We start from the raw sequence: 12,788 nt of genomic DNA, 5'->3' as shown, positions 1-12,788 counted from the left end.
ACAAAAAGCAAAGATTAGAAGCATTTGCATATGATTCAGCTGTGAGCCATGTCTTGACGGGATATACAAATTTCAGTGTTATAATAGACTGTGCCACCCTAGCTTTAGGCTCAACAAGTCAGTGAATAAACAGATCAAGGCTGAGTTGGCGTGATTGGCTCGAGGACTATCGGGCAGATCAGGAACACCGGCGGCCATTTTATGAAATGGGCAGATGACAGAGAAATCAAAACAAGGCCCGCTTCCCCACCTGCATTTATCACAGAGGGCATCAGTTTATGTTGGGCCTCGCCTTAGCTCAGCTTGTAACTTGCATTAAAACATAGAAAGATATTTAACTGCATTCAATTTAATGGGAGCTTGAAATCTAAAAACTCAGACAAATGACAAAGGCTTTTTGGGGGGGTGTGGGGGCAGGGGTCTCGTCCCATCCAATAGAGACTAAACTGTTCTGAAATGAATTGACCCAAACAAGGCTGTAATTAAATATCCTACCGGAGGGCTGTTATTCCAAAGAAATGTGCCAACCCCTGACACTGAATTGATTCTTTAAGTAATAATTCTGATAGAGGGCCTGGAGTGCTTATCTCATTTTTCAGCCTGTGTTATGATCACGGGATAGAAATGAGGGATGAGGGGTCAGGGAGATAATGTGGAGCAGATTTGTAAAGCCCGTTTTAAGAAATACTATTCAAAGCCAGTATGGGTTGACTCAGGAAATAGTTCTCTGTTACTGCAAATAGGAAAGCAGAAACTGGCCTCTAAGGCCCCTCTAGGGTGAGATTCTAGAAAGTAAGTCAGGATATAGAAGACAGAAGAGTAGCCTGTGATTATGGTTTTTAGGTTTCCCAGGTGCCTTAAGACCTAACAAACCCTCAGGCTCAAGAAGTGGTTGGTTCAACTTTATTTTTAGTTGGAATCTTTTGCCACAAGCCAAAGATCCAGCCGGAAGGACATGGGAGGAGACACCTTAGGAAATGCGAGAAGAAGTCTGAGGGTGAGCAGGGTGAATGGTTTCCTCAGCTCTGAAACCCTTGCTCTTGACTAGGTGGCCAAGATTGCCACAGAAATTTTACCTGGATTGGCTCAGCTCCCCCAGAATGGCAAATCCACTGCAGAGCCCTTCCAGTGTTTGATCTGTTCCCTAATTTCAACAAATACTTAAAATGACACATAATGCTATGGGTCGTTGGGGGGAGGGGAAGTAGAGAAATGAATTGGCCTCAGTTCTTAACCTCAATTCCAGAAGCATTTACACTGGCTCCCAGCCCTCTCATTCAAGGGGCTTGACCCAAACAAAACCTCAAACCAAAAGCTTTCATTATTTCAGTTCTCAAAAACACACTCAACAAAAGAAAAAAAAATAAAGGAAGGAAGGAGAAGCCGTTGTTTGATTCTGTGCTTTCTTTCACAAACACTCATTTAAACCTGAAGTTGCCCCAAATTCAATTCCAGGAAAAGTCTAAGCTCTATTTCATAGATCAGACAAGTTTGCACCCAGATCTAGGAACAACACGAAACCCTGTATTCACCTCCCCGGTGCATTCATTCCTACACAGTACATGCCAATGCCGGTGTATTTATTTATAAAAGGAGGGGGGAATATAATCTGAAGGCCCCGCTCCTAGATTCCCAGCCAACCAACTTTGATTGAGTCATGGATAGCCCCCCGTTGTATCCTGTCTAAACCACATGAGACTAAAGTGAACATAATTCATAAAGTGTACATTGTCTGACTGGAGAGTCTCGATGAGCCATCAGGGTCAGACTTGAAAAAAGTGACAAAATAGTGTGATTCCGGGGGTCCTGAAATTTTCCAGTTGCTCCCCCTCGACCCAAAGACCATCGCCACAGGTTCACGGACTTTTGAATGTCACTGTTAGACATTTTTTCTCGAAAGCCAAACGTTTGTTGAAAATTAAACATAGCCTTCTGGCCCCATAAGTATACTCAAGTATAAATAATTTTATCAGATAATTTCCCAAGAGCAAGTTCTTGTTAAAAAGAGAGGTTTTATGGTCACAAGGGAGTTGTGACTTGGTTTCACAGGAGACACACACTTTTCCTAGAGTCATCCGTGCCGGTCATCTTCAATGTACAAATATTGGCTCAAAAGCAGATCTTTTATAAATAGTATCTCCATTCCTTTCCTAGCCTTTTAATGAGAAAGACTCCAGCAAAGTGGAAATGTAGAATGTTGGTAATTCTCATTCATGCTCTGTAAGCACTTGCATGAGGCACACTTATGCTCTGATGTCAGGACAACTTACCAACAGGAAGGTGACTGGTGGTTGTCATGGAGATCTGGGCCCGGCAGAACGTTTTGCTGTCTAACAAATCTGTAGCAATGAAAGAAAAGGGACAGTAAGAGCCCCCTCTTTACAATGGAAACTTCTTACTTTTAGAAAAACAGAATAAGAGTGTAACAGGGCCTTAAGTATTGGGGGGTTAGTTACCTACTGTGCTACCATAGTTGGTGTCATATAAATAGTTTTCTTCTTTCCAGGTGTTCATGATAGAAGGGTCTACAAAGGACAGAAGATGGGAACAGTCAGCAGTTGTCATCCCCGGCGGAAGAGTTTGCCTTTTCTATTTTCTAACTCACTGCTCATCCAAGAGGTGTGGGACATAGGGGGTGGTCCTCAGAGAGAAGGGATGCGATTCTGCTTCAGCCATATTACTTTATAATAATGTTACCCCGTGCTTCTTCCAGTGTCCTGGGGGAAATGGACTTTGTTATGGCTCTCTCCATAGGTTCTACACCTGTTGTATTTTTAGGGAAGTGAGGGAATTTGCAACAGTGAGATCCTGTCCTAGACCAATGCTTTGGCTTCTTGGGCATTTTCTCAGTCTGCACAGGGCAGGGGGTGGGTTCAGGAGTCTGGCATTGTCTTGCCCTTTACTATATAATCACCAAAATACTTTTACACTAGAAAAAGAAATTGTTAGAGACAAATACATTCATGATTAATGAGCATATTTTTCTAGTAATATCCTCCTGGGACAATTACAGATTTATTTTTTTTTCCAGGAAAAGTTTAGTCAGTTTTATCATAGCATGTTCATTGCTGCAATCCAGAGAGATCTCTCCTCAAATTGGATGACAGCCTGCCCCCTCTAGGATTTCTCCAGTTAAATTAAGGGAGATATAAAATTCTCAAGACAAAACTGAGGAGCAGGGGAGGGGAGTATTACCAAACCAAACAACTTTTAAGAGTAGGGTCACATCATTGCCTCATCTTAGAAAAGCATCTCTCTCTCTCTCTCTCTCTCTCTCTCTCTCTCTCTCTCTCTCTCGCTCTCTCTCTCGCTCTCTCTCTCTCTCTCTCCAATGTGCTGGGTAAGCACATCTCATTCCAATTGACTCGTCAGATTTCAGACTCAAAGAAAACTCCCTTCCACCTACCCCAAATGAAGCCCAACTCCTACGCAACCCCCACATCTGGGCTAGTCTCCAACAAAAGCATTATCTTTCCTGGCTGGCCAAGAGCTGTAAGATCTGGCAGGAGCTCTCACCTCGTCCCCACCAGGAACTTCCTGCTTTCTTCTCTTCACCGATCAAGGCTCCCCTCCTGCCCAGGTTCTGAATTTCAGGGCCAGCGTGGTAAACTACTGGCCGAGTTTCATTTTGTTTTTATAACATAAAAGGTATAAAACCTGACTCACTGGCTAAGTCCTCCTGTTTACGACATAGGGATTTAGCTGGTATTTTAACTAATAGCTACGTGTTTGGGCATCCCAAGCCCAATCCATTGGGGTTACACCCTCTCTCCTTGTTGGGTCACCTCATACACCTGTTGTTGTCTCTGAAAACAAACTGAACCAAAAAGGTTTGGGGGTGTTGGCCCCTCTGTGAGCCTCTTCTCCCCTCCTCCCAGGGTGGACCTTCTTCTCCACCCTTTGGCTCAGCTTTTCTGAACTGGCAACACCAGAATGTCTGGATGGTCAAGAAGGAATTATCAAGTCATTTGTGACCTCTCCATACCACCCTGGCTTCTCCAATGGGGCTATCTGTGGGCTCACAGTGGGCTTGGGGGGTACCATCTTTCTGCCAAGTCCTGTGTCTGCTTCTAGGGCAGTCTGACTCATAAAGCACGTAGACCATCCAGGTAACCCAACCCCTGGTCTGTGGGGGAAGGGCAGGGCTAGGAAAACCTAATTAGCATGCTTAGCAGCTATTGTTTTTTCTTTAATAATGGTAGACTAGCCCCCTTATAAAAGAGTAAATAACTGCATGGGGATAATTTTGGCTCTGAGTGACTCAAAAATCACCCCTAGGTCAAATTCTGCCCTTGGTGACTGGCACGCAACCCTCAGGCAGGGCTGTGGCAAACTTGGTCAGCCCACGTGGCTTGCAGTCTCCCAGATGAAGGCCTGCAGTGTGACTCTGGAGCAGTGGCAGCTGCAGTTTCATCATAGCCAGTGGACTTTGTGGGGCTTGCATAGGTTTCCCTAGACTAAGAGGCCATAGGCCAAATATCAATATGCAAGGAGCTCTGATTGGTGCAAGGCCACGGGGCACAACTTCTTGAGGTAGTTACTGCCCCCTGCAAGTCTCCAGGAGAGACAGAAAGTCCCCAGGAGAGAGACGGGACAGGGAAGGAGGGATGATTGTAGATACTATGGGATTGCAGACCCTCCTCAGAGCCCAGAAGAGTGTCTTTCATCTAAAAGTGCACTGAAGGCAAGAGTTGGGTTCCACAGTTCCCTACAGAAGCCCCCTAGAAACTACAGTAAGTACAACAGCAAGTCCATATCTTCCTCCTTTTTGGGTAACACCCCCACCAAGGGAGGAAAGGAAGAGGAGACATTGACCCTTCTTCTTCTCTCCTCTTGCTTCTCCTAGCTTAGCCAAGTCCTCTGACTCTTTGAGGTGAGAAGGAGACACACTTAGTCTTGGCATTTTTCCCAGCGCTCCCGGACTGGAGCCTGTATGATGCCCTGACCAGCAGTGGGAAGCACAGAAGTTGTGGGCAGAATTAGGCTCACCATCCACCTAGAAATCAGAACTAGTTGGCAGGTGGCTGGTCCCAAGCGCAAGAGATGAGGCTCATGGAGCATGGCCCATTGGACACAGCGCGGGAAGAGGTGTCCCTGGGTTTTCTGCCAAAATGTTGGCTCTGTCCTGTTCCCACACTCCTTCGTATTCCCTCCCAACTCTCCTCCCCAGGGCTTTGCCTACTAAGGTGACTCTCTGTCTGTTACTACTCACCAGTTTGTTCGGTCTTGACAATGACATTGTGTGTGGACTGGAACAGGTCACTGCTGCACTGGCCTGTGAAGGACGGATTGGGAAAGTCAGAGAGGACTCACAGGGAGCCAAAACGTGATACTTAAACAAGGACAGAGCTGGCTTCTTGAAAGAGCTTCTGCCAATCCCACCGCCTGATGACCTCTGTTTTCTTACGGGAGACACTTCCCTCTCTGCATCTACACTCTCCAGGCTGGAGTCCCTGGCTCAGAAAATTAGCAGCTAGGGCACCTGTATCAGATGGAGTTATTTGGTCTTATATAAGGAAGTCATCCAGTGTGGTGGAAATAGAACTTCGGAAGTCAGAAGGCAAGTTTTTCCACTAATAACTGCAAGGCACTTCACCTTTCTGGGTCTTGGTTTCCTCATCTGCAAATTTAGGGGATTCAACTAGATAAAGTTATTAGATAGCCTCTAAAGTGCTTTTCAATACTAAGATATGATACAAAATGAAAACAAAAGTGCAAAGAAAACCGTTTTAACTAGTGTGATTCTCCTTTAACCTTAAATTTAATCAAGCCCATTTTGATTAGATCCAATCTATGAAATATGTCTAGATATATGCAGTGAGTCTTCCCTTATTTATGTCTTTCAACTCCTCTCTGGATGTGTCACATATAAAAGCACATATATGCATGTGAATGACTCTCATATGTTTTTACTCCCAGCCAGATTATAAATATCTCAGGAGTAGGGGGTCATGCCTTTAACCTCTTTGACCCTCAGTTTTCCCACCTGTAAAATGGGAACAGTGTTTTTTCATAAGGTCATTAAATGAATCAACTCACTTAGCATGCCTAGTATAAGTAAACACCTAACAAATGTAAGTTAATAGATTGTCTATAAAAAGGCAAACAACAAAACAAAGGTGAGAAATCTGGTCATTAGGCACTTACTGAGGCACCAGCAGCACACAGTTGGACTAAGCAAGTCATGGAAGGTCAAAGATGGAAGGTCAAAAATGGCCACATCACCTCCCAGGACACCTTGCCTTAGGGTTCAATCAAGGCAAAGCTTTAAAGGAGTGGATTTAATTGGAGATGGGAGGTAAATATTTTTAATTCTTCAAGTGTAAGTCTGCTCTTTCTGAAGATTCCTGGGAGTTATTTATAGAGTCTTGTTTGGTTTGGTTCTAGTAAAAGAAAAATGAGCAACTACCTCTGTGACATGGGTGGGAAGAAGGGAGTGCCCAAGAGCTGAATGAGGTCATCCAAAATGGATGACCATGCTGCCAGCTCCTCTGCCAGACTCTGGGTCCTCCTCAGTGTTGATGGCAGCTGTCAGGGTCTGAATCTGGTTCGTTGCCCTGGAACTCATGCTTTCCAAAGCCCCAACTACCTGCCTAAATACAGGTTCTGCTAAGATAGACTTGCTCATGTGGATGTGGACAGACCAGCTCACTATTCTTACACATCACTGCTTTCCAAACTACCCATAGTTCTCAGAGGAGCTAGCTTTGTCCAGCCATTATCAGGGGAATTTTATGCCAGTGTCAGACATTCTGCAAGGTGAGTTTTCTGCCCTTCCATATCTTACAGGCTAGTGTAGAATGTGTATGTGTGTGAATAAACTATCACCGATGGACAGTGTTTGAATGGTGCCTGCCTGGGTATAAATGAGACCTCAAAAGAGAGATATTTGGGCCTCTAGGGCAATGCCAAACTCCAGAAATCACTGCAGAAACATCCCACATGTGTCCTGACCATTAGTTCTAACCTCCATTTTTTTAATTAACAGAACTTTAAGAACCTGCTGAAATAATATAAGTATTTTCCGTTCCCAAAACACAAACATAGATCTAATTTTGCATATGTTCTTACCTCCCTTAGGTTCCATCTTAAGAACTTAGGTCTAGACATTTAAAAAAAAAAAGAAAAAGTAGCCACGATGATCTTAACAAGCAAGTAATTGGGAATTAAACTATCAAACCCTGTTGGCAAGGGAAAGAAGAAAAGTTTTTCTGAGAGTAGCAAGTATTCTGTGAATACCTGGCTAGGCTTTGTCTCCTGGAAAATTAATCATAATGAGAGAATTAAATTACACTGGGTTTGTAGAAGATTAGACACACCTCGTACCCTAAGCTTCATGCCTGTTTTCTCACATCCCTCCTACTTTCCTGCCTTGGAAACAGTGGTTTGGAGGGGAGACCATCTTTTGATGCCCCTGCCTAGGAATCCTGCCAGCTGCAGAGTCTCTGCTCTTCTCAGCTGGCTCCTAGCAAGATAGGGAGAGAGATAGTCACCATTCCACTTGAGATGCTGCAAGTTGCTGTAAAGGAGCTGCCCCGCCGTCCCCGCCGCCCTGGTGAACTCCTGCAAACTCATGTTGCAGAGGTGCTCGCCATTGATGTCAAACTCCTGGAAAGGGATGCAGCTGGCATCCAGCTGGTTGGTGTCCAGGAGGTGCTGGAGCCACTCCCACACCTGGTACTTGGTCCAATACTGAGGATGGATTTCATGCCACTGGCCTCCAAAAAACCCGTTGGAAACTGAAAAACAGGAGGTGGTTCTGTGAGTGAACCGTGGCTGTCCCTGGGCATATTCCCAGTCAGAGGGATACACCGCTGGCTGCCGGATGTCATGGGGAACACGACCACAATCTGTATGCATCAGTGGGGGTTGGGGCATGAGATCAGTTCTAGAGAGGAGGTTCTGGGAAATGTGGTTCTTTTCCCAGTTGTGATGGGGGCCATTAAGCCTCCGTGCATCTTCATGCCCTCCTTAGTATAATTCTTACCCCTGGGAGCTGGATGCGGACATGAGACCTGAAATGCTCTCAGATCATGAGCTCATTCCCCTACCTCCCCGAAAACTACCATGAAAACTAAAGCATTGCTTTAGCTTCAGCAACTTATTAGCTTATTGTTCACACCCACATAGTTCTCTTCTTCTCTTCGTCCCACTCTGTCTCTCCCACCTTTTTCCTTCTTACACACACACACACACACACACACACACACACACCAAATTCAGAACATTTTCAGCCAAAAATGAGGCCTGAGAGTAACTTTCTTTTCTCTCTGATACCTTTGCTGGTCCCCAAAGTGGTCCCCGTTATCCATCTACTAATTGTGCTGCATACCAGCCCCACACTGGTTAGTATGGTATTATGACGTCATTTCCCTGCTCAGGTACCTTCAGTAGCGTCCCATTAGCCACTGAAATTAGGCACCAAACTGGCAAACCAGGCATTGAGACTCTTCACTAACTATTCTTCAGGTGAAACTCTGACTTTTGTCTTTTTTCTATGTTGTTCTTTTAGCCCAGTTTGTATTCTACAAATCACTCCCTGTTGAATTCCGACCCAACTTTCAAACTCTGACCATGTGGCAAAGTCATCACAGCTTCCTGACTTATTATGAGGGCTGCTGTCCTATGAACCTCCAGGAGTCGTACTGGGTATTTATCCTAACCGCTTTTGTCATGTTCTGCTTTGCTTTACCAGTATCTAAGTACTGTCTTATGTTCCTTTATAAACTGTATGCCCAAGGTCATGGACCCTGTCTTACCCATCTCTGTATCACCTATAAAAACTACCTTAGAGACTGCCATCATAGGTGCTCTCTATAGATTTCTTTAGGGGACTTCGTTGCTGAAGAAGAAACAATGTAGGGACGTGGAAGTGTTGTGAGAGGCCTTCACAAGATAGTTAATTCAAATGCCAGTGAAGAAGTGCAGTTTACTCAAACCAATAAAAACCGCCGAGCTTGCTACGGGCTAACCATCTGAGTATGTGGCTCTCCTGCTCACTTCAGAGAACATCACAAAGTCAGCCCAAAGTCCTGGAGGATGGAGAAGATAGAAGCCAGCCTCTGGGGGCCTAGAACAGGGCTGAGAGATCTTCAAGTCCCCTTGAAAACAGAGGTCAAGGGGAGGGGCTCTCTTCTGGGAAAGATGAGGGGCAGGGGTGAGGAAAAGACACTATTGCAATCCACCACACTCGAGCAGGGGAAATCCAACTGAACGTGACACACAGATATTCCCACAGACTCAAGGATGGACCAAGAGAGAAACACATAGCACAAGAAAACTCTCCCTAACTTTTTCTTCGTGCTAGATGTGTGCTTCTCAAACTCTGGTGTGATTCTGAATCACCAGGGAGTGTTGCTCAAATGCAGATTCTGATTCCACAGATGTGGGGTGAGGCCCGAGTTTCTGCATTCCTAACCAGCTTCCACTTGATGATGATGCTGGTTAGCAGATACAGTTTGAGCTGCAAGAAGCCAAAGAACCCCAAAAAGATGGATTCCTATAATGCCCATGGCCTAGCCCATAACACCCCCAGAGGAGAGGCTCCCATTTTTCTAATCCAATCTCACTTTTGCTCATGCCCTCAGAATCCATCCAGTACTTCCAGACTTCAGAAGCATTACGAGCAGGAGGTAGAGATCATTTAGGCGTGAAGGTGACTGCCTTAGGTAATTCTTGCCACTCACAGTGTGTGCTTTACTCCTCATACTTCAGGGCCAGGGAAAAGCAGCCCTAAACCATCAGCTTGGGCCCCAAAGAGGAAGCCAGTGGTGGAGAGGAACGAGGGCAAGGATTGGGAAAATTAAGTCCAAAAATTTAGTTCCGTAGAAATATTCCCAAATATACAATCATGCAGAGTTTAGACTGGATGTTTCCATTTCCCCTCAATTTTGGAGGTCTCACAAATACAGTTGTTTAAGGATGGGATACATTTTTTATGGTTCCTCGAGTCTTTATTCTTTTTTTTATAAAATAATCATGATGCTATGACAGTGCAGCTTAGGGTGTGTAAAAAAGAGGCAATAACTCTCAATAACCCAACAACTGGCCTGGAGTAATTTCATCTCTCAACTTCACATGACCCAGATTACAGGATAGTTCCTGAGAGTGCATCTTGTTAGAACTTGAAAGAACCAGAGAATTTTATCTGCAGTCAACTAGGAAATTCTCCCCATCAGCCAAGGGATTCATTCGATTCCTAAAATTTCAGGAGGAACACTGAAAACCCTATGAATTCCACTCTTCTCTGTCTGTCATTCAAGTGACTTCCCCCACCTCATCAATCATGACCGGGAGCTGGGCTTTCTTTGGGCCTCTGGAAGTTAAGCAGTAAAAGTGGCAGCCGATTCTCCCCCCTGCTAAACAAATTGCCCCAGCTCCGTCCAAAGCAAACAGGAGGAATGCTGCATCAGTCGTCAATCGAGGAAGCAGGCACCTGGGGATGCCAGAGACTTTCCAGTCTGCAGAACCCTCCTGTCCTATTCGAAATCCTCCTTTGAGGTCCCCGTAGGCAATCTGAGGCCTACAACAGAAAATGTCACGGCCCAGAAAAGGCAGCACTTTGGTGGAACAGGTGATCAAGCAAGGGAATGTCACCTGTTCACGCTTTCAACCGTGTTTGGCTGAGGTTCCAAACTGAAAGTGGTAGCGCTGCAGATGGAGCCACTGCTTGGTGGAAACTACAATCTCCCATTATCTTCCCACTGCTTCTTCTCAGACTCTGCTCACTAACTGGCCATTTCCATTTTTCAGAGGAAACAAGAGCAGCAGAGTCTATGGCAAAATTAGCAGCAGGGGAGGGGTGGGAGAAGACCCAGAGCTTCTGCCTCAACTGAATGCCTTCACAGTGGGGTGTGGGGCCCCGATTCAGCAACAGCTTTATTCAGTTTCACTTTTACAGTAAGCCATTGGCTTGGTCACCAAACCCTCTATAAGCCCCAGCAATAGGTTCTCCATTAAAGCACTAAAGGAGGGCACATGGTCTCCTAACAAATCTCTCCCCTTCAAAGGGAGGTCACTAGAAGATGAAATGGAAAGATTAAGCTGCTACAATGCTCTCCGCCTCAACTTCCATGCTTCCTTGCAAAACACACACGCTCACGCACACACACTCGCGCGCACACACACACACACACACACACTCGCACGCGCGCACACAGCTTTCTCTCCTATCCTGTCTCGATATCCTAAGCCAACTACTGTTAAAAGCTTCAACAGGTGGCCTTCCCTTTGAGCATCTCTTCTACAATCCTTTCTGCCAGGCAGCCCACCCAGAACCTTGAATATTGGGAGGAAACAATGAAATATATCAAATGGGCTTCAGTCTGCAGCCCTATCGACCCATAGAAAACTCCAGCAGAAAGAGTTTTCTCCTTTCCTGCTATTCCTCACAGCTTCTGCTGTACTTTTCAAACATTAAATTTGGGAATGAAGTCTAATTAAAGCAAAGGAAACATCCTGATGGAGCATGACACCCACGCGGTCCCCTTACCATTGCACGTGGGGTAGCTGTCTGTCCAGGCTGTCTGCTGGTGAAGGAGATTGTTGCTGGGGTTGAGATTCATTACACCACTTCCTTCCAGAATCATGATCTGTAAGGGGATCAAACAGCTTGTTCAGTCAGTGCCTCCTGGACAAATGTCTTTTGAGAGTACAGATCATAGAGTTAATTTAGGAAGAAAAAAAAAGAGAATTTGTCCTTCCAACCATTGCGTCCAAAGCATATTGCCACGGCCCTTTCAGTAAAAGCAAAACTCACTGGCAATTAAAAATTTCCAGGTTCAATTTTCATATGCATGAGGCAAGTTTTTACAGCCACCCATTCATAAATGAATAATCTCTGATCAGGAATGAAGCGGAGAGAAAATGCAATACCTGCTCCCAGGGCGAGTCTGGCCAGCAGCCAAGATTTTTTTCTTTCTTTCTTTTTCTTCTTCTTCCTTTTTTTTTTTTTTTTTTTTTTTCAATAAAAGTGAAACTGCCAAGGAGATTTTGTGGGAACCCTGAGCTGAAATCAGATGTTCACAAAAACCAGCCACGGGGTGGGCTGGTATCAGAGGGCCTCAGCCATACTTTACCTAGAGCTCCTCCAGTATTCAGCTCCATGATAATATAAGAATCAACTGCTTTCCCTGACAAGACACTGCCCCTTCCCTACCTTCCTGGTAAAAATTCTGACCAGCTTTCCTCCTCGTTTTAGAGACCTAGAGAATCCCACAAGCTCCGAAGCTGACTGAAAGGTGATTTTCTGTTTGAGGACTCATTTTTCCTCAGTCGTTTTCCCTGGAAAAGAATCTTTCTTCCATGAGTGTGCTTGGATTTTTTTAAACAATGTAAAAATTGTATACTTTAGAACTATTTGCTTCAGTTCTCTAGCCTCTGTAATGTTCTCGCCCCCAAGCCAGGCACCCTACACCTTTCAGACTCCAGACTCATTTGAATGAATGTTCATTCAGAAGGAGAGCAACCCATTTCCAGAGGGTGCCTGAACATTACCCAGAGGCTATATAAAGGTAACTTGCTCTTTCTAAAATGTCGGGGTGGAAAGAGAAACCTAACTTTACAGCAGTAGATCATGGAAATTGTTCTGCCTGTTTGGGAGAAATCTTGTATCCTTGTGTGTAACCAGTGTCCCCAGGATCAGAATAGCCCACGCAGGGTAGTTCCAACCCTCAAAACCCCTTCCTCGGATTTGGCTACTGCTCCTCTGGTTCTGTGTAGGGCCTGAGGGGGGAGGGAAAGGACCTGAAAAAGGAATACAAATTCATTTGTGTATTCGTCTATTCCAC

The 12,788-nt window shown here is 45.1% G+C and overlaps 1 protein-coding gene across 1 annotated transcript in view; it reads right to left on the bottom strand.

Moving 5' to 3' along the window:
- EHF (ETS homologous factor) overlaps positions 1-12,788 on the bottom strand; it is a 40,841-nt gene that overhangs the window by 8,882 nt on the left and 19,171 nt on the right. Inside the window, exons 2-6 of the mRNA XM_019738605.3 lie at positions 11,492-11,591; positions 7,494-7,739; positions 5,213-5,275; positions 2,457-2,525; positions 2,271-2,339 (exon numbers count right to left, since the gene is read on the bottom strand). Of these exons, the coding sequence (XP_019594164.1) occupies positions 2,271-2,339; positions 2,457-2,525; positions 5,213-5,275; positions 7,494-7,739; positions 11,492-11,588 (544 nt within the window). The 5' untranslated portion in view covers positions 11,589-11,591. The remainder of the gene's footprint in view (positions 1-2,270; positions 2,340-2,456; positions 2,526-5,212; positions 5,276-7,493; positions 7,740-11,491; positions 11,592-12,788) is intronic.

Source organism: Rhinolophus sinicus, chromosome 14 (assembly GCF_057876585.1).
Source record: "Rhinolophus sinicus isolate RSI-liver-muscle chromosome 14, RSI-T2T, whole genome shotgun sequence".
In the NCBI taxonomy this organism is placed as follows: domain Eukaryota; kingdom Metazoa; phylum Chordata; class Mammalia; order Chiroptera; family Rhinolophidae; genus Rhinolophus; species Rhinolophus sinicus.
Note: the sequence above shows the minus strand (reverse complement) of the source record. Positions and strands in the feature narration are given on the sequence as shown.